The sequence below is a fragment of the Somniosus microcephalus genome, chromosome 16 (assembly GCF_052327205.1).
Source record: "Somniosus microcephalus isolate GS21.2 chromosome 16, FLI_Smic_1.0, whole genome shotgun sequence".
Lineage (NCBI taxonomy): Eukaryota > Metazoa > Chordata > Chondrichthyes > Squaliformes > Somniosidae > Somniosus > Somniosus microcephalus.
The window spans coordinates 66,374,726-66,396,526 of NC_141002.1; the positions used below are offsets into that span (position 1 = coordinate 66,374,726).

General features: G+C 43.2%; 1 protein-coding gene across 3 annotated transcripts in view; it reads right to left on the bottom strand.

Annotated features, from left to right (window-relative positions):
- The window catches only part of asz1 (ankyrin repeat, SAM and basic leucine zipper domain containing 1), a 110,104-nt gene that overhangs the window by 24,567 nt on the left and 63,736 nt on the right, over positions 1–21,801 (bottom strand). For all 3 annotated transcript variants that reach the window (XM_086009185.1, XM_086009184.1, XM_086009186.1), the window contains exons 7-10: positions 21,080–21,207; positions 20,213–20,288; positions 19,623–19,679; positions 1,184–1,296 (exon numbers count right to left, since the gene is read on the bottom strand). In XM_086009185.1, coding sequence (XP_085865311.1) covers positions 1,184–1,296; positions 19,623–19,679; positions 20,213–20,288; positions 21,080–21,207 — 374 coding nt within the window. The remainder of the gene's footprint in view (positions 1–1,183; positions 1,297–19,622; positions 19,680–20,212; positions 20,289–21,079; positions 21,208–21,801) is intronic.

The following is a 21,801-nucleotide window of genomic DNA, read 5'->3' on the forward strand; positions in this document are numbered from 1 at the left end:
GTGGCGATATTGGTTGAGGGAGAAATGTTCACCAGTTCACTGGGGAAACCCTTTTTCCAATAGTGTGCCATGGAATCTTTTAAGTCTGTCTGAATATGCAGACAGTTCAGTGTTTTATCTAAAAGACAGTGGGGTCGATTTTCCTGGAGCCGTCAGGCGGGGCTTCAGGCGTGTGTGTGTGGGGGGGGGAATCCCGAATTCGGGGGTCCCGACACCATCCCGCCCAAAACCCCGCTCCACACAAGTTTCAGAGGAGGCGGGTACCTGCCCCGCACTGGGACCCGCCGACCCCAGGTGGGAAGGGATTAGTGCCAATTAACTGCCTGTTAACAGGTAGTTAACAGGCAGTTTTTAGCCTAATCCCTATTTTGAGGGGTGTCGTGTGGGATTCCCGACGGCTCCAAACCACGCCAGGTTAGAGCAGGCGGGCCATCGGGTTGAAGGAGTCGCGATGTCGGTGTTCAGGTGAGTGATGGGTGCATGAGTGCAAAGGTAAGTGTGTTTGGTGTGTCTAAAATGTGTAAAGAACTTTTACTTACCTGTACTTACCTTAACAGCCTTTCTTCCTGTAGGCATCGGGAGCGCATCACTTAGCCGGCACTTAAAGCTGAATGGCTGCGATTTGTGAAAAGTGACAGCCTTCAGCTTTGAGTGCTGCTGAGAGTTCTAACTGAGTCTGTGCAGAAGGACTCATGTTAGAACTCAGACTGTCAGTGCTTGGCAGCTTCAAACAGCTGTGAAACACTGATATTTCATCTGTCAAGAACTCTTGACAGATGTAATTGCAGTCTGTGACATCACCTGTTGCCGGGTGGCCCTTAATTGGCCTGCTGAGCCCGCTGCACGGGCTAATCAAGGGAAAATCGCGTCGATTGGCCGGACGTCGATGTAGGCGGGACTAAAACCCAAAAGTTGTAGTCCCGCCTTCTTCCCGACAGCTTCGGGAAAATCGACCCTAGTATCTCCAACAGTGCAGCACTTGTTCACTATTACACCGTTACCTTCTTAAAGCAACAGTGGTATAGAGATTGATGTTAAATTAATGAAAAACTGCAAGACTGCTGCAAAATATAAAGGAATTTAGGTACTCACTATGGCGCTTTTTAACAGCCACTGTGCTGTTAGAAAAGCATCTGCTTTATCTGCTTAAAGTAGTTACTCACTTCACTTTATTTTTTATTACCTGCAATCAAGTGTGTTCAGTGTAGGTGACTGGGCAACTTGTAGCTCTTCTGGCTGCATTTCACAAACTGCTTCCAGAATTTTCCTTTGATCGTTCGGATCAGTAATTCCAATCTGCAGAAAAATTTAAATGTCTATAATTTATGCTCAGACCACAATAAGTTTAGAAAATAGCAATTCATGTGCTCATAGTTCTCTACAAATTTACCATTAACCACAAATCAAATCAACTTTTATTGTCATTGTTAGTGCACAAGTGCAGTACAACGAAATGTAGGCTTGCGGCTCCCGAGAGTGTACATTTAGATTAAGACATTTAAACATTCAACATACATTTGGCTTGTAGTGTATTAACATAAACATAACCATAATAAAGTGCATTGGCAGATGTGCAGGCTTTAGAGTTTATTTGTGGAGTTCAGTAGAATGACAGCCCTGGGAAAGAAGCTGTTCCTAAATCTGGTCGTACGGGTGCGAATGCATCTGTAGCGTCTCCCAGATGGCAGGAGGGTGAACAGACTGTGGCTGGGGTGGGTAGGGTCTTTGATGATGGACCGTGACCTCCGTAGACAGCGTTTCTGGTATATGTGCTCTATGGTCGGTAGCCGGGTGCCGGTAATGCGTTGGGCAGTTTTGACTACCCGCTGCAGGGCTTTCCGGTCATAGTAGCTACAGCTGCCATACCATACTGTGATACAGTTTGTCAGGATGCTCTCTATTGTGCAGCGGTAAAAGTTAGAGAGGATCAGGGGTGACAGGTTACATCCCTTCAGCCTCCTTAGGAAATATAGGCGCTGTTGGGCCTTCTTCACCAGAGAGGAGGTATTGAGGGACCAGGAGAGGTCTTCCGTGATGTGGACTCCGAGGAACTTAAAGCTGTCTACCCTTTCCACCACAGCCCCATTGATGTGGATGGGGGTGTGACTTCCGCCTTTAGACTTCCTGAAGTCCACAATGATTTCTTTGGTTTTCTTGATGTTAAGGGCCAGGTTGTTATCGGCGCACCACTTCACGAGATGCTGGACCTCCTCCCTGTAGGCTGACTCATCGTTGTTGGTGATCTGGCCTACTACCGTGGTATCATCCGCAAACTTAATGATGGTGTTGGAACCATGAACAGCCACACAGTCGTGGGTGAAGAGGGAGTAGAGGAGGGGGCTCAGCACACATCCTTGTGGGGCCCCCGTGTTCAGGGTCGGGGGGGGGGGCGGAAGGTGTGGTTACCTAATTTGACAGACTGGGGTCTGTTTGTTAGGAAGTCCAGGGTCCAGTTGCAGAGGCAGGTGTTCAGGCCAAGAGTTTGGAGTTTGGTGGCCAGCTTGTTGGGGACGATAGTGTTGAATGCTGAGCTGTAGTCTATGAACAGCATTCTGATGTAGGTCTCCTTACCATCTAAGTGATTCAGTGCCGAGTGTAGAGCAGTTGTGATTGCATCCTCCGCTGGTGTATTTTTACATTTCATTAGAATCCCTCAGGGCAATAGTGAACGCTTCGATTGTGTGTAAACCCATTCATATATACATGATTTTGTGATTACCTTTATTCAGAATAATATCCTTATAGGCATATTTTGTTAGTTTGCACTTATAATTCATAAATTGTCAATGGTGATAGAAGCAAACAAACCTAGAGTACCCACTTAAAACTGAAATAGTTAGGAATCTTGATTCTCACCCCGGGTTTCTCAGAGATACTCATCCTCCTTTTCTCCTGCAGCGTCTGCACTGAGGGACTGATTCATCCTTGGTGATTTCAATTTTCATCTCGGCTCTGCTTTCCCTCTCTCCTCTGAAATCACTGTCTTCCTGTTCTCTCTAAACCTCTCCCTTCATATAGACTCTTCTACCCATATTCAAGGCAGCCCCTTGCTAGATCTCCACTAGCTAGAAGGAGGAGGACAGCAAGCGCATGGGAACACCCCCCCCTCTAAGTTACACACCATCCTGACTTGGACATATATTGTAGTTTCTTCACTGGGTCAAAATCCAGGAACTCCCTACCTAACAGAACTGTGGGAGTACTTTCACCACACGGACTGCAGCAGTTCAAGGCAGTGTCTCACCACCACCTTCTCAAGGGCAACTAGGGATGGGCAATAAATGCTGGCCTTGCCAGTGACGCCCACATCCCAGGAATGAATAAAAAAATTAAAATGAAAATAAAATCGACAAGGCCATCTCTGACCACTTCCTTATATCCCTCACCACCCATATTCCCCTACTCCCTTCCAACTAAGTTCCTCGTGTCCGCTGCAAAAAATTCTCCCCCCCCCCCCATTCACTTGCAAATGCACTTCCAAACTTCTAACTGCCGAACTTTTGCCCATCTACTCGCAACAATATTTCTGCAGTCACCGATTTGCTCAACCACTCCTGCACCTCCACCTTTGATGCTCTTGTCCACAGCAAAACTTTTACTGTCTTCCTTCCCAGTCGCTGCCCTAGTATGGCCCCCATCTTCACTCCTTCAAGTCCAAGGGGTGCAGCCTTCAGTATATCTGGTGCACAATTTGCTTAGCCATCAATCACCAGTTGTGGCTCGATCATATCAAGTGCTCTTGGGTCTCATTCTCCTCTGCAAAACCACCCACTCTTCCAAGAGACGAAAAATAAGCGCCATCTTCTTTTCTTCCATTACCAACCATCTCCTTCAACCCTCTTCCTATCCCTCCACCTTCATCTTTGCAACAAGAAGTGCGAGGAGCTCATGGCTTGTCACCTAGATTGAGACCATCTGATCAGCTGCTTCCCTCCCTTCCTTGCCCTCCAAGTTAAACCTACCCCAGGTTCCCCTGGCCCAAGCCCTGAACCCATGGCTCTTTATAGCTTCTTTCCCATCTCCTCCCCCCCCCCCCCTGCCATGCCCTCTCCAAGCTCATGTCACCCATGACCCCATTCTCACTAAACTGCTGACCATCCTGTAGTGATCAATAACATGTCATTCTATAGTGGACACTAGGTGGAGCCGTAGAGCTGTATATAGCTGTATGTATAAGACTACACTACCCAGCTGTATAGATATTAAGACTACATTACCCATGAGGCACTAGGCTACCCACAAGGCAACAGTCAAGATGGCAGCCTGCACACAGGAGCACACATGCTGCATCTCTACAGATACTGTACCTAGAGAACGTGTACTGAATAAATGACTAGCTAGAAGCTAGCTGTGTTCATAATAAGAATGTCTAGTTATTAATGAACATAAGATGGTACCAGGGTGGTGAAGATCTGCTGAAAATTGTGAAAAGCGACATGGAGAATTTGAAGCCACCATAGCGTTTGAAACTCTCAGAAAAAATCGACTACAATTGGCAGACTTTTAAACAGCAATTCGAACTCTACATTGCAGCCATCGGATTCGGTACGAAGCCAGACGCAAGGAAGATAGCGTTGCTGCTTATGGTTGCAGGCCCACAGGCCATAGAGGTATTTAATACATTTGTATTTAATCCAGCGGAGAACAGAGACAAATTAGATGATGTGCTACAGAAATTTGATGCACATTGTTCTCCCAAAAAGAATGAGACGTATGAAAGATACATCTTCCGTTCTCAGACACAGCAACAAAATGAGACTTTTGATAGCTTTATAACTGATCTGAAACTGAAAGCACAGACATGTAATTTCTCTGAGCTCAAAGCATCCATGATTCGCGACCAGATTGTGTTTGGTATTCATGATAAAAAAGTCAGGGAACGTCTGTTGAGAGAAACCGAACTAAATTTGGAAAATGCGGTGAAAATATGCCAAGCCAGCGAGCTAGCTCGAAAGCACGCGAAGACTTTCAGTGAAATCAATAATGATGCGATTGTAATGAGTGATAATGCTGCTGTCGGTGCTGTGTCCTATCAGGGGAAGAACAGAAATGAAAAGCAATCGGGGGATGAAATTTTTAATTGTAAACGCTGTGGTTACAAACACCAGTTAAAACAATGCCCAGCGTTTGGAAAAATGTGCACAAAGTGTAATGGAAAGAATCACTTTGCCAAACAATGCTTTTCAAAAGTAAAAACTAAGAAAGGGCAACGAGTTAATGTAATTGAGGACACTGATTTAAGTGAGACATTTTTTGTAGGAATGGTGTCATGTGACAATATCAAAAAGGATACAGAAAATGTGCAGCCCTCAGAAATGGACAATGCTGAACATAAAGTTAATGCAGTAAAAGAGGACAAATGGATGATCCCACTGCAGGTAAATGGAGCATTAGTTACCTTGAAACTAGACACTGGGGCAAAAGCAAACTTAATCAGTATGAGTGACATTAACAATATGAAAGAAAAGCCCAAAATACAGAAAAAGTCAGTACTACTGAAGGACTATAATGGACAGAAAATAGATAGCTTAGGTGTATGCAGACTTAAAGTGACAGTCAAAGACAAAGTGCATCATCTCAGGTTTTCTGTTGTGGCTGAAAAGCTTGATTCACTACTGGGTGACAAAGCTTGTGAAGACTTAGAACTGGTCAAGAGAGTCTACCGTATAAACTGTGCCATAAGCAGACCAGATGACTCAGGTGATGAAGCAGAGAGCCCATCAAGGATGAAAAGGCCAAAGGGTATCCATGTCTTCAAAAAGCCTAGTTTCTCCAAGAAGAAAGAAAAAGACTAAGGTCAAAGAGAAGCCAAAGGAAGAAAAGCACAAAGAGGAAAAACACAAGGAGAAAAAGTCCAAAGATATAACCGCAGCAGATGTTGTTAAGCAGTGGAAAGAGAAAAGAAAAAGAAGAAGCCTGCACCAGAGCAGGAAGCAGTTCCGGTGGATACTCCTTCTTCCCTCAGGCCAATCTTTGGTGTTCCATTAGCCGAGGCTGCTGAGAGGACTATGCTGTATGATGGGATCCAGCTGCCAGCAGTTTTTCGAGAGTGCATTGACTACATTGAAAGTTATGGCATGAAGAGTGAAGGAAACACTGAAACCCTCTCCAAGCAAAGATCGCAAGGAGACCTCGATCTATACAAGAGCAGATTGATGACAATGCCGCAACTGCATCTTGTCATTCACCGCCAGAACAATCTCATGAAGACACATCAGACTTACCCGTGTTGAGAAGATCCACACGTGAAGTAAAAAAGCCTGATAGACTTAATCTTTGAGTACAATGTAAAGCTTTGAAAATGTGTTGACTGTTTTGAAAATGTTTATGTTTATAGAGCACTAACAAAAGTGTTACTGATATTATCTTTATTGTTTTCTTGAAAGTTGATTGATATTGATTTTGTTAAACCTCAAAGAAAGGGGGATGTAGTGATCAATAACGTCATTCTATAGTGGACACTAGGTGGAGCCGTAGAGCTGCGTAGAGCTGTATATAGCTGTATGTATATAAGACTACACTACCCAGCTGTATAGATATTAAGACTACATTACCCATGAGGCACTAGGCTACCCACAAGGCAACAGTCAAGATGGCAGCCTGCACACAGGAGCACACATGCTGCATCTCTACAGATACTGTACCTAGAGAACGTGTACTGAATAAATGACTAGCTAGAAGCTAGCTGTGTTCATAAGAATGTCTAGTTATTAATGAACATAACACATCCAACTTCCCTTCCTGGCCCCCATGCTAGCTTACTTTGTAAATGTCTCCCTCTCCTCAGGTATTGTCCCTTTCCTTTCAAAACAACTGCCATTGGCTTGGTGGGTAAGGGGCAAACAGTGAGGGCAAAACTAGCAGAAGCAACTGAACGGATGGCCTCAATCTGTGTGACAAAGAAGTCCATGAACTGCTTTAATTGTTGTTGGAATGAGGGTAGAGGGGGAAGAGGAGAGTAGTTTCATGAGACAGTTGTAATGGTAAAAAGCAGGGGGTTACTTTGCTCTCGTGGATGACGCTGATGTAATGGGCAGTCTAGCCAGATTTGGTGATGGATGGCTAAACCAGATGTGAGCCAGTTATGCTCATGGAGAGCAATCTGCCAGAATTGAATATGTAGATGTTGTTGTATAAATAGAATCATAGAATAGTACAGCACAGGAGGCCATTCGGCCCATGGAGTCTGCGCCGGCTCTTTCGACGAGCAATCCAGTTAGTCCCACTCCCCTGCTCTTTCCCCATAACTCTGCAATTTTTTCTCCTTCAAGTATTTATCCAATTCCCTTTTGAAGGCTACCACTGAATCTGTACCCATCACCTTATCAGGCAGTGCATTCCAAACCCTAACCACTCATTGTGTAAAAAAGTCTTCCCTCATGGCACCTCTGGTTCTTTTGCCAATCACCTTAAATCTGTACCCTCTGGTTATCGACCCTTCAGCCATTGGAAACAGTTTCTCTTTATTTACTCGATCTAAACCCTTCATGATTTTAAACACCTCTATCAAATCTCCTCATAGCCTTCTCTGCTCCAAGGAGAACAACCCCAGCTTCTCCAGTTTATCAACGTAACTGTAATCCCTCATCCCGGGAGCCATTCTAATAAATCTTTCTGTACCCTCGCCAAAGCCTTCATGTCCTTCCTAAAGTGTGGTGCCCAGAATTGGACACAATACTCCAGCTGGGGCCGAACGAGTGTTTTATATAGGTTTAGCATAACATAACTTCCTGGCTTTTGTATTCTATGCTTCTATTTATAAAGCCCAGGATCCCATTAAGTCCAGGACCTCAATAGAATATGTGTTAAAAATGCTACTACAGGTAGACTATCCTTTATCCGCACTTCTGAAAACCGAAAACCTCAAGCTTTTTCGTGGAGCGTAAGTCGTGCGCACGACATGATGTTTTTTTGTGGAGCGTAAGTCGTGCACACGACATGACCCGAGTGGCGCCAAACATGACGCTGCCTCTTTTCTGACCTGATTTGCGGGCCAGCTTAGCGTAGGAGTCAGCCGATACCGGCTTTCCCACAACTGGCGGCGGCAGTCGAGCCCCAAACCCCCGCTAAGTCAAGGAATTCAGATACGGAGCAGGGGGAGCTGTAAACAGGCTGGGAGCGGCAGCACAGAGAAGCAGGAAGGGGAATGAGACACGGAACAGTCGCAAGAGGTAGCCTGAACTTTTAAAATTTATATTAAATACAAATACTAATTACCAAATTAATTTAATGTTCAGAGTTTCCCAGTCTCATAATACATTCTGAAATCCGAAAAAATTCCGAATTCCGAAACACAGCTGGTCCCAAGGTTTTCGGATAAGGGATAGTCTACCTGTACTGAGCTAAACATTGTTCTCTAGGCATTAAATTCTCAGGGCAGCAGGGCAAGGAGATGTAGATTAGAATTCACATGGGACATCTGAATGAGTGTACTGTGGACAATGAAAGATAGTTTAAAAAGTGAATCTAATCATGGCTGTTGTTCTGTACATTTACGTGACCTAAAATAAAAATGCTCCAACGATTCGTACCAAGCTTGTTCTGCCTTTGGAGAGATTGAAAACGCACACATGCGAAAGACACAAATATTCAGTCCACATCACAAGGGGGTCCTCGTGTTATGCCCTGGATTAAGCTATTATACAAGTACATATACAGCAGTGCAAGTTGACTTCCACAAAAGAAACCGGGATGAAGGGTCAAGGCCCATAGCGAAGGATACCATCAAAGTTAAAAAGTGAGCACGAGGTACATCAATAAGTACTGAAAAGTGTGTTGCATGATTTTAGAAAACATTAGAGAACTGCTCAAATGTAAAAAGATATGCAAGCTTAAAAAAGTAATGGATTGAAATCTTTGTTTTTGCTTTCAGTTAATATCTATAGAATCACTCCATGAGGAGGCTTTATAATAGACTTCCTTCCGTGGTATTCTTTATAAAAATATTTTTCTCCTTTTATAGTGCACTCAACTTACATTGCTTGTCCGGACAATCAAGTGAACTGGACAAAATGCGTCTGCCTAATCCAAATGGTTAAAAGCCTTATACTTCCCTTCTGTTTGTTTGTTGTCCGGGCAAACAGTTTAGCATGTTTATCGGATCATATTTTCTCTGATGGCTTGAGCTGGGTGATAGCCAGGAAGCAATCGGTGTGCCTGGTTTGTGCCCAGGTTTGAGTCAGAAGGCAGCCAGGAAGTGGTTAGAGCACATTGTGTGTCATTAGGTTCTTTCTCTGAAGACAGCATTGAAGCAATTATTATATTATGCCCTAAACGTCTAGTTCCATGGCTGACCTGATTTGTCCAGTCACAAAGGACATTGGGTAAACCAAACAAACCAGGTCTGCATGGATCAGTCATTACAAGCAGTGTGCACTGTATTTTAGCTGTTTTTTTATACAGAACTAATTTTTAATATAAATTGCGAGTTCTCTAGCTTGTTGATTAGGCTCATCACTTCCCAGAACCTAAAATTATGAAAGGTTTTGATAAAGTGGATACAGAGAGAATGTTTCCACTTGTGGGGAAGAGCATAACTAGAGGCCATCAATATAAGATAGTCACCAAGAAATCCAATAGGGAATTCAGAAGAAACTTCTTTACCCAGAGAGTGGTGAGAATGTAGAACTCACTAGCATAGGGAGTGGTTGAAGCGAATCGTAGAGAGGCATTTAAGGGGAGGCTAGACAAGCATATGAGGGAGAAGGGAATAGAGGGTTACGCTGATAGATTTAGAGGAGGAAAGATGGGAGGAGGCTCGTGTGGAGCATAAACGCCGGCATGGACTGTTTGGGCCAAATGGCCTGTTTCTGTGCTGCATACCCTATGTAAGTGGGGAAACTGGATGCACTGAGGCAGGGCATCTAATACCGAGACAAATACTCCAGCAGCCCCCTTCCCCATCCCTTTGCGCTGTATATTTAACTAAGCAGCTATGAGCGACTGACTGCTTTCCAAAGATATTTTATGCAATTAAAATATTAGCAGCATGATTTCCAGAGATTTTTTTAAAAGGGGAAATAAAACAAAACATAGCGCAGCAGCAACAAGTCACACATATTGTTCTGGACCCTCTGGTGGCAGCTATCATATTGCAGTGACATTCTGGACATTTTTACATGCAGTAGCACCCTCTGGTGTTGGTTATTGTGTTAGCAGTGTGTTTGTATGAAAGAGGTCATTTGACCTTTGTTCCTTTCTTCCTGTGTGAGGTCATTTGACCTTTGTTCCTTTCTTCCTATGTAACCCAGGAAGTAGAATTCCAGGAAGAACCTGGCAGTAATGGAGGATTCCATGAGGGTCTCACAATCCAATGTAATCTGATTTCATATGTTAGGCCAAGCGCAATATCTGTGAGTATCTTTATTTGTTAGCATAATAGCAACGTTGTCAGAGTAGTATTTTGATAACACTATGTTTATAAAAGGTTAATATTTGATAGTTACAGAAGTTAGTCCAAATGTTAGTTAGTTATACAATTAATCTATTCTACTGTTGTAAATATATTATATCTTATGTAATATCGAATGTATAGTACTCAGTTTATGTACAAAACATACTTTGTCTTTGTTTACAGTTTCACAAATTTGTTCAAGTAAAGCTTCAAAACAGCAAACGGCTTTACAAAGAATTATTTTGGATAAGTGTTTAACTTGCTGGATAACTAGATAGGAGCACGTCTAGCGCGGACAGTACAGTGAAAAGATATCAGTGAAAAGATATCAGTGAGAAGAAAGTTACGGCTCGCCCGAAGCCATTGAAAGGGCTCTCTTTGACAGGTTGGAGAACTTTCCGAGGTTGACGAGTAAGGAACCCCAGAAGCTCTGCGACCTTGGAGATCTGCTGTCGGAACTCGAAGCCGCAAAGCAGGACAGCTACCTACCCGGTCTATCGTACTTAGACACTTCCAGAGGGGTAAGTCCCATCATTGAGAAGCTTCCATTTAACCTGCAGAAGTGGATAACGTTTGGATCAAAGTTCAAGCTAAAGCACAACGTGGCGTTCCCACCATTCTCTGCGTTCGTTAAATTCATCCGTAAAGAAGCCAAAGCTAGGAACGACCCCAGCTTCAACTTCTTCTCCTCCCACCCAGCACTTGCCAGAAGAGACAAGTTCGACAGACATGGAAAGACACCAATATCTGTCCACAAAATGCAAGTGTCCTCAACTGAGCACACAAAGATTCAGAAGACACCTGAGGATATGAGCAAACAATGCCCTATCCACAACAAGCCCCATCCATTAAAGTGGTGCAGAGGCTTCAGGGAGATGTCCCTGGAAGATTGGAAACAATATCCTAAAGAGAACTCTATATGTTTCAAGTGCTGCTCTTCCCTGAGCCATCTCGCCAAGAACTGCAAGGTATATGCAAAATGCACGGAAGGCAAAAGTGATCGGCACGTTTCAACACTACACCTAGGCCCAGCTCCTTGGGAGTCAGAGTTGCCTCCTCCCGCTTCAGAGCGGGGAGAGAGAGGGAGCTGCCGGTCCGGAGATTACATCCAGGTGCACTGAGGTGTGTGGAGGAGTGAGCGAGCGCAAGAGCATGCTCCAAAATATGCCTCGTTAATGTGTACCCTATAGGACGTCGCACACTAGAGAAGAAGCCAGAGATGAAAGCACACTTCCTAGAATTTGTCAAGAAAATGCTTGTCAACGATCATGCAGAGATAGCTCCTCCGCTCCAAGAAGGCCAAGAGTGTTGGTACCTCCCTTCCTTCGGAGTCTATCACCCCGAAAAGCCGGAACAGATCCGCGTGGTGTTTGACTCCAGTGCACCATATCAGGGAGTCTCTCTCAACGACGTACTCCTCACAGGGCCCGATCTCAACAACAGCCTCTTGGGGGTACTCATGAGATTCAGGAAAGAGCCCGTCGCCATCACTGCTGATATCCAGCACATGTTTCATTGCTTCGTGGTGAGAGAAGACCACAGAGACTTCCTCCGCTTCCTGTGGTATCGGGACAACTACCCCAACGGAGACATTGTGGACTACAGAATGCGTGTCCATGTCTTCGGGAATAGCCCGTCCCCTGCTGTCGCCATATACGGACTAAGGAGGGCTGCCAAGGAAGAAGACGACGACTTTGGCAGTGATGTGAGAGGGTTCATCGAACGAGAGTTCTATGTCGACGACGCACTGAAGTAATTCCCGACCGAAGCAGAGGCCATCAGTACCCTCAGACAAGCCCAGGAACTACTTGCACTATCCAACCTCAGGCTGCATAAGATAGCCTCTAACAGACCAGCAGTGATGGAGGCATTCCCCCCTGAAGATCGTGCTAAGGACATCAAAGACCTAGACCTCTTCACTGATGACCTCCCCTTACAGCGTAGCCTAGGGGTGTCGTGGAACATAGCAACAAACACGTTCATGTTCCAAGTCTTAGACGTCAAGAAACCCTTCACACGTAGAGTGCTCTCTACAGTCAACAGCCTATACGACCCTCTCGGTTTCTTAGCCCCTGTCACCATACAAGGCAGGCTGCTCCTCAGGGAATTCTCCACATGCGCTGAAGAGTGGGATTCACCTCTCCCTGAAGAGATGGAAGCAGAGTGGGACAGATGGAGAGACTCACTCCAAGACTTACAGGAGATCCGAATACCTCGCTGCTATTCGTCTTTCTCTCCCTTAAATGCCCAATTCAAAGAGCTTTGCGTCTTTGCAGACGCATCCGCTAAGGCCATTGTAAGTGTGGCTTATCTGAAGGTCACCACTCAAGAAGGACAAAGCAAAATCGGCTTCGTCTTAGATAGAGGCAAGTTGGCGCCCCAGCCAGACCTCACCATACCCAAATTGGAACTGTGCGTAGCAGAACGCAACCTACCCCCTCACAGCAGTCTACGGAAGCTGCATCCTATCATCGAAACCGACGGACTGTCTCCGAGGTGGTTCTTCTTTTGTCACCAGAGGACTCCAGTGACAAGTAGAGTTCGGACTATATGGAGTCGTTAACGACCCCAGACGGGGAGTGTTCTGGACCCTCTGGTGGCAGCTATCGTATTGCAGTGACATTCTGGACATTTTTACATGCAGTAGCACCCTCTGGTGTTGGTTGTGTTAGCAGTGTGTTTGTATGAAACAGAGGTCATTTGACCTTTGTTCCTTTCTTCCTGTGTGAGGTCATTTGACCTTCGTACCTTTCTTCCTGTGTAACCCAGGAAGTAGAATTCCAGGAAGAACCTGGCAGTAATGGAGGATTCCATGAGGGTCTCACAATCTAATGTAATCTGATTTCATATGTTAGGCCAAGCGCACTATCTGTGAGTATCTTTGTTTGTTAGAATAGCAACGTTGTCAGAGTAGTATTTTGATAACACTATGTTTATAAAAGGTTAATATTTGATAGTTACAGAAGTTAGTCCAAATGTTAGTTAGTTATACAATTAATCTATTCTACTGTTGTAAATATATATCTTATGTAATATCGAATGTATAGTACTCAGTTTATGTACAAAACATACTTTGTCTTTGTTTACAGTTTCACAAATTTGTTCAAGTAAAGCTTCAAAACAGCAAACGGCTTCACGAAGAATTATTTTGGATAAGTGTTTAACTTGCTGGATAACTAGATAGGAGCACGTCTAGCGTGGCCAGTACACATATCTTTACATTAACTTCTTCCAGCATCTTTACAGTTTAAATAAAAGTTATCAAAGTTTCCAAATGTCATGAAGGAAAGTGAGCCTATATTCATCCATAAGAGATGACCTTAATGAGATATGTAATGTGGTTAACTGAAAACGAAGTCTACCGTACAGCAGCCTCTAGTTAAATGGCTCAGGTGTGGATCTAACACCTTGGAGGTTAAAATACAAATTGGATAAGGTAAGAGGTCGCCTTTGGAGTAAAGTTCTACGGCGTTAGTCTACATCTCATCTTGCTCAAGTAATCATTCTTCGTATGTGTGAGCCTTCGCAGTTACAAACTTGGGGTCATCACAGCCGAGCCCAAAGCATCTTCATCCAATGCTCAGAGTGGTCACTGGGTGGCCTTCAGGAACGCAAGTTCTAGCAGTTTCCTCTCCCTAATCCAAAGCTGTCGAGGACAACGGCAGTGTCCCTACAGAAATGGAATAACTTGGGGATCAAACTTGGGATCCTCTTGGTCTGTGTGACTTGGTATTACCTTTCCAATATATGTAGTTACTCTACCACCTGACAAATTCCATTAGTAGGACAAAGATGGAAGCAAACCCAATCAATACCGCAAAACAACTTTTAAAATAGGGAGCAGTCACAGGTATAGATGGCTTTGTTTGACATTTTGATATATGTGCTCTGAGACTTAAAAACTAACATGAACGACACTGTTTAGAATAGAGATGTAAACAACATCCATTAATTCGACGTGCAACAGGTGGTAGTTCTGCACCAGGCCATACACCTTGCCTCAGGCAAGGCCAACGAGGGAAGCCAAGCAGAAGTCAGATTTCTAAAGACAATGAGGTCAAGTATTTTAAATGTGGTGAGTCAGGCCACAAGATGAACCACTACTCGTCTTTTAGAAATCCTGCAACATAAGTTGAGAGGCCATGTGAGCTTGTAAGGTACGAGATGGTCAGTTATGCGGTGACCACGGTAAGTTGGCACCTTACTTCCACCCGACCACGGTGAGTGGGACACAAGTAAGGGAGTTGCGAGACATTGGCTGCTTTTTCACAACAGTACATGGCAGCTTGGTGAAAGACCATCATTACGTGACTGGCAAAAGTTTCCCACATCAGGGACTGTGAATGGCCACTGAAGTACCCATGGCCAGAGTTTGGCTGGAATATTTAGGTTATAGAGATCACAGAAGTGCGAGTTTATTCATCCATACCATTTGATTTACTAATAGAGAATGATATCGATACAGAAGGGATTATAGGCAAGGAGATCAGGGTGATGCCATGCAGCACCAGCCTTAATGGTTCAGCATAGGCAGCTGCAGAAGTTGCTGACCAAGTTGTATGAGTTCTATGGCTCCCCACACCTGAAGAAATTCAATGGGGTAAGGCAATTTCAGGCAGAGTGTTTGCTGGGTTAGTTCTGAGCACAGTGGAGGTGGTCAGAGCAACAGCAAGTGGCATGCTGCATAATTCTAGGGGTTTCACAGTCCAGGGAAGCCTAGATAGTAAAAGTTGCGCTGGCTAAGTACCCCTGGAAAGCCAGACAGAACGCTCATCCCTCACCTTGCGGAATGAAAGAAATCCTGGAAGGGTGTTCAGTCACACAGGGAACAGGGGCTTTTCGGGAAGCAGGCCTGCACCACACCTCACTCAGGATGAACCTCAATGATACAGCACAGGAGGAGGCCTTTCAGCTCATCGTGCCTACGTCGGCTCTTTGGTGGAGCTACCCAATTCATCCCACTCCCCTGCTCCTTCCCCATAGACTTGTAATTTTTTTCCCCCTTCAGTATTTGTTCAATTCTCTTTTGAATGTTACTATTGAATCAGCTTCCACCACCCTTTCAGGCAGTGCATTCCAGATCACAACTCACTGTAAAAAATGTTTCATGTCGCCTCTGGTTCTTTGGCCAATCACCTTAAATCGGTGTCCTCTGGTTATCGACCCTTGTGCCACTGGAAACAGTTTCCCCTTATTAACTATCAAAACCATTCATGATTTTGAACACCTCTATCCAACTTCTCTTAACCTTCTCTGCTTTAAGGAGAACATCCCCAGCTTCTCCAGTCTCTCTACATAATTGAAGTCCCTCATCCCTGGTACCATTTTAGTAAATCTCTTCTGCACCCTAAGGCCTGGACATCCTTCCTAAAGTGTGGTGCCCAGAATTGAACACAATACTCCAGCTGAGGCCTAACCAGTGTTTTATAAAGGTTTAACGTAACTTTCTTGCTTTTGTACTCTATGGGCAGGATTTTCATTGGGCCGTGGAGGCGGGATTGGAGGCGTGTAGGGGTTTAAAATCGCGAAATCGGGGGGCACGAACCCATCCCGCCTCCATGCCAGTTTCAAAGGAGGCAGATACCCAACCTGTGCTGGGACCCGCCTCCCGAAGCGGGAAGGGGATTAGTGCCAATTAACTGCCTGTTAACAGGTAGTTAACAGTCAGTTTTTAGCCTAATCCATATTTTTATTCCTTAAGTGTGGGATTCCCGATGGCTCCAAACCACGCCAAGTTAGCGAGGTGGGCCGTCGGGTTTGGAGGGTTCGAGATGTCCAGTGTTCAGGTGAGTGATGGGTGCATGAGTGCAGAGGTAAGTGTGTTTGGTGTGTGTATAAAGTGTTTAAAGAAGTTTTACTTACCTTTACAGCCTTCCTTCCTTCAGGTCTCGGGAGTCCCTCATCTCACCAGTACAGAAAGCAGAATGGCCGCGAGCTGTCAAAATCTGCAGCATTCTGCTTTCTGTTCTGGAGAGATCTCTAAATCAGCCTGAGAGGAAGGAATTAACTTAGTGTACAGATTGTTAGTGTTTGACAGCTTCAAAGAGCTGTCAAATGCTGATATTTCATCTGTCAAAAGCTCTTGACAGATGAAATGTCACTCTGTGACATCACCTGTTGCCAGGTGGCCCTTAATTGGCCTGCTGAGCCCCCTGGGCGGGCTCAACAAGGTCAATCAAGTGAAAATCGAGTGGGTTGGCCACAACTCGATGGAGGCGGGACTACAACCCCAAAAATTGTAGTCCCGCCTCCTGCACGCCTCCAGTATCAAAATCCAGCCCAGGATCCCATATGTTTTTTTTTAATAACAGCCTTCGCAACTTGTCCTGCCATCTTCAAAGATTTGTGCACATACACCCCCAGGTCTCTGCTCCTGCACCCCCTTTAAAATTGTACCATTTAATTCATAGTGCCCCTCCTTATTCTTCCTACCAAAATATATCACTTGACACTTCTCTTCATTATATTTCATCTGCCATGTGTCTGCCCATTTCACCAGTCGGTCTCTATCCTCCTGAAGTTTGTTACTATCCTCCTCACTGTTCACTGCATTTCCGAGTTTCGTATCATCTGCAAACTTTGAAATTATCCCTTGTATACCCAAGTCCAGGTCATTAATATATACCAAAAAAAGAGCAGTGGTCCTAATATCGAGCCCTGGGAAACACCAGTACATACCTCACTCCAGTCTGAAAAACAACTGTTCACCACTACTCTGCTTTCTGTCTCTTATCCAATTTTGTATCCATCCTCCCACTGTCCCTTTAATCCCATGGGTTTTAATTTTGCTAACAAGTATATTATGTGGTACTTTGTCAAACGCCTTTTCAAAGTTCATACACACATCAACCGTTCTACCCTCACCAACCCTCTCGGTTACTTCATCAATTAACTCGATCAAGTTAGTCAAACACGATTTGCCTTTAACAAATCCGTGCTGACTTTCATTTATTAGCCCATACGTTACGAAATGCCAATTAATTTTGACCCGGATTGTTATCTCTAAAAGTTTCCCCACCACCGACGTTGGGCTGACTGGCCTATGTTGCTGAGTTTATCTCTCTTCCCTCTTTTTAAACAAGGGTGAAACATTTGCAATCCTCCAGTCCTCTGGCACCACACCCCTACCCAAGGAGGATTGGAAGATTGGGGCCAGAGCCTCTGCCATTTTCAGCCTTGCTTCCCTCAGTAACCTAGGATGCATCCTATCCGGTCCAGGCGGCTTTTCTACTTTGAGGACTGCCAATCTTTTATTCATCCTCTTTATCTATTTTTATCCTATCCAATATCGCTACTGCCTCCTCCTTTACTGCTACATTGGCAGCATCCTCTTCTCTAGTGAAGACAGATGCAAAGTACTCATTTAGTACCTCAGCCATGCCCCCTGCATCTACAAGAACTCCTTTTGGTCCCTAATCGGTCCTACCCTTCCTTTGACTACCCTTTTACTAGTTGTTTATATAAAAAGCTTTTGAGTTCCCTTTTATGTTAGCCGCTAATCTATTCTCATACTCTCTTTGCCACACCTCTTCCCTTCTTTAGGTCTTCTCTGTACAGTACTTTTTATATTCGGTTTGGTTCTCCACTGTATTATGAACCTTACAATTGTCATAAGCCTCCTTTTTCTGTCTTATATTAACCTCTATAGCTTTAGTCATCCAGGGAGCTCTAGTTTTGGATGCCCTTCCTTTCCCCCTCATGGGAATGTGTCTAATTTGTACCTGAACCATCTGCTGTTTGAAGGCCTCCCATTGTTCAATTACTGTTTTACCTACCAATTTTTGATTCCAATCCATCTGGGCCAGATCCTTTTTCAACTCACTGAAGTTAGCCCTCCTCCAGTTAAGTATTTTTCTGCTTGATTGCACCGTGTCCTTTTCCATAACTATTCTAAACCTGATGATATTCTGATCATTGTTCCCCAAATATTCTCTCACTGAAACATTCTCCACTTGCCCCACTTCATTCCCCAGAACTAGATCCAGCACGGTCTCCTTCCTCGTTGGGCTGGCAATACATTGATCAAAAAAGTTCTCTTGCACACATTTCAGGAATTCCTCGCTCTGCTTGCCCTTTACACTGTTACTAAGGAATAGCCTTGTGTCTCTTAACTGTTCAAAGGGGGAGACATGGGCGACCACATGGTACATCGCCCAACTGGGGACAGGGCAAGTTGTTCATGCTATCCTTGGTCCTAACAGCCTTCAACTCTGATCCCTGATGATTTCCTTTTGACGTTTAATGCTATCCAGGCCATTTCACTGATCTGTGATGACACTCACCGAGCCTACTACTTTTCACTCGCCCTCGATAATCCCCTCACTTTTGTCTACCCTAGTAAGATCCTGTATCACCTTCTCTAAAGCTATAATCAACATTCCCTTTTAGCTGCGTGACCGGTCAGTTCTCTGCCGGTCCTGCACAGCCCGGGACCAGCTTTTCCAATGGTGAATTTCACGCATGAGCAAAACTGTGAATGGGCTGTGCAGCCTCTTAAAGGGGCCGCGCGCCCCCCCAAAATAGGGGGGAACATTGGCGATAACCCATTCCTTTACGCTTTTGATTAAAAGAAAATTTTTGCAACTCTTCACCCAACTATTATACGTGGCTTTCCTACAAACATCCCACAGCAAAAAAAAACGCACAGCAGCCATTTTGATTATACTGATCATAGCTACTCCTCTTTATAACAGTAACGTCATAATAGGATGGTATCACAAATGAATTAAGTGATTCATGGCCTAAACAATGAAAAGCTACATAATTGCACTTCTTCCAGTTAGGACAAATTGACCTGAGTTTGTGCGGTCCTTGAATGGTGCACTCCTGGTGGAAGACCGTTGCCAACACAATACAAGGCCCGTGAATTAGACCAGGAACCAGAATGGCTCAGCAGTGCCAGAATGTCTGGGTTTCCTGCTATGGTGGGTACCATAGATGTGCCCATAGTAGCACGCACACCAATCATTCAAATGTTAGAGGAAATGTCCCCCTATCCCAGAGAGCATTGTGTTCAAATTGGCAAATGTTAAAATACTTTATTAGGAAGATTATTTAAAAGATCACAGAACTCTTAACTGAAGAAATTGTAATTTATGTCAAAAGCAAAATAATTATAATTGCAATGGAGATAAGGAGAAATCAACATTTTCTTTATTTCTGTATTGTTGAAGGCATATGACTATTGTTCTTTAATTAAAAACTGTAAAAAAAACTGTTGTGAGCAAACCTTTTCAAGGTCTTCTTTCCCCATTGTCAGAAGTCCTCTGAAAGATACATCATTCTCCTTCAGAAAGTGATAATAGAAGACATTTTAAAAAGTCAGTATATTTTATACAGAGGCTCTCTTTTACTAACTTGGAGTGGAGAGACATTAACATACAACTATATTATAGAACAATTCATTGCTAACCTATCCATAATTATTTAAACCTCAATTCTATCTTTAAAGATATCCTAACAAACTATATCAATTAGACACATCTGTATGATTAAAGAATCAATTGCAATCTTTTACAAATCAACTTCTGTATTGGTCTCAGATGGAGTTCTATTGTGTAATTTGTAAAAGGCCTCGAGCTTTGAAAAGGTAGCCTTCATAACAAAACTTTTTTGTCCCACGTTTTAGAAATGAGGCTTGCCTGTACTCAAGAGTATATAAATGGTTTGACGTTCATCTAAAATCTTCAAAAAAGGTAAAATCAAGAAAGCAAGGCAGCAATACAAAACATGTTAATCGATAACTCTGTGGCTATACAACTACCTGTCAATGTTAAAAGAAATCATATTTTCAGTTATCAAGAAAATGAACAAACGCACCTCAAATAACTTCTGAAGGTGTTCGAGTTCAAGCCCATGTAGAAACAGTTCTATATCACCAAAAGTTGAAATCGAACTATGGAAATTGAAGAAATCTTTTAATATACATCAGGAAAAAACATGGTTAAAACATTAAAAATCCGTTACAAAAAAAAATCACCATTCTTATCAATTACATTTCTGAAATCCTTTTCCAAAATAATGACATGGGGTCCTATGTACATCAAAAAGTGATACAATTTAAAAAATATATATATTATATCTGATTATTATAGGCAAACATTGGGTGTCTATCAGGATTATTGGAACTATTTCAATTTTCGAGCGCAATAAGCAAACTGTTTGAACTCTTGTTAAACATCTTGCTATTACATGCGTGACAATACTATACATCCTTACTGTTCTTCATTTCTGGTAATCTTGCTATAATAATATTGACCACTTTTCATGGACAGAAACAAGAGAAAATTAATAAGTACATAGTGTAGCACAAAACAACAATAGGAAAATTTACATACGTACTTTGGTTTTTTGTACAAGTTTAAAACTCAGCAAACTAACTTAAAATCAACGAGAAAGTATGCTTTCATGTAACTAATTCTTCATTCATTATTCCATGGAAATTAAAGTGAAATAAGAGATTATTTCTCTCCATATACAGTAGTTATCATTTAGTAGTATTTCTGTGCATCAATTTCTTGTAGCTATGTTTTAAACGGACCGATATTTAGTCAGATACAATTGTTAAAATGGTTAAACCAAGTATGACCGGAAAAGACATAATTTGACAAATCCTTATGAATGAAGTAATATAAATCAAAACAATACTACCAAAAATTCTACAAGATTCTGAACATTGTTTATTACCTTACTTGGTTGTTCGTTCCTGTGTTAGGATGATTTATAAAGTATTTGAAAATCGCCTCCTCTTTAGACATGTTCTGGAGTTTTCCCAATAAAGGTGCATTTGAAGTCACCGTGAGTAATGATGCTAACTGGAGGGAGAAAAAATAAAAGGCGTTTTTTGTTTAATTACAGTGAATCAGAACAGTGATCTTTATTACACGTTGTTTGCCATTAGTGGTCTGCAATTCCACACAACCAGTTTTAAATTTAAAGTGTCTTATTAAAATTTGTAATAAATATTTTTTTGGTTAAAAATAAAGCCTGCTGCACTAGTTTACAGATTACACACCTTCTGTTAAGCATAGGCAATTACAAAATACATTGAAATATATTGCAAAAGTAAATTAAGTGCTTTAGTTATGGTTTCTCGAACCTAAGCATCAGTGGTAATCCTAGCCCATTCACTTACTGACTTATCCAGCTGCACTAGGTAACCTCCTACCAGAGGTCCTAATCATTGGTGCTGAGCACCAAGGGTCAGGCATCACTGGCTCAAATTGGGCAGCCACTGCACTTGTGGTCAGTTCTTTCTTATACTGGGGGATTGGATTTGGTTCGATTCTGATATTTGGCAGCACAAAGTGACTTTCAGATGTTTAAGGATTGAGTATTGTCCTTCTCGAAACGTCCTTATTCTTCAATTGGTTCGTATAATCCAGTGTGAAATACTATATAGAGAGCTA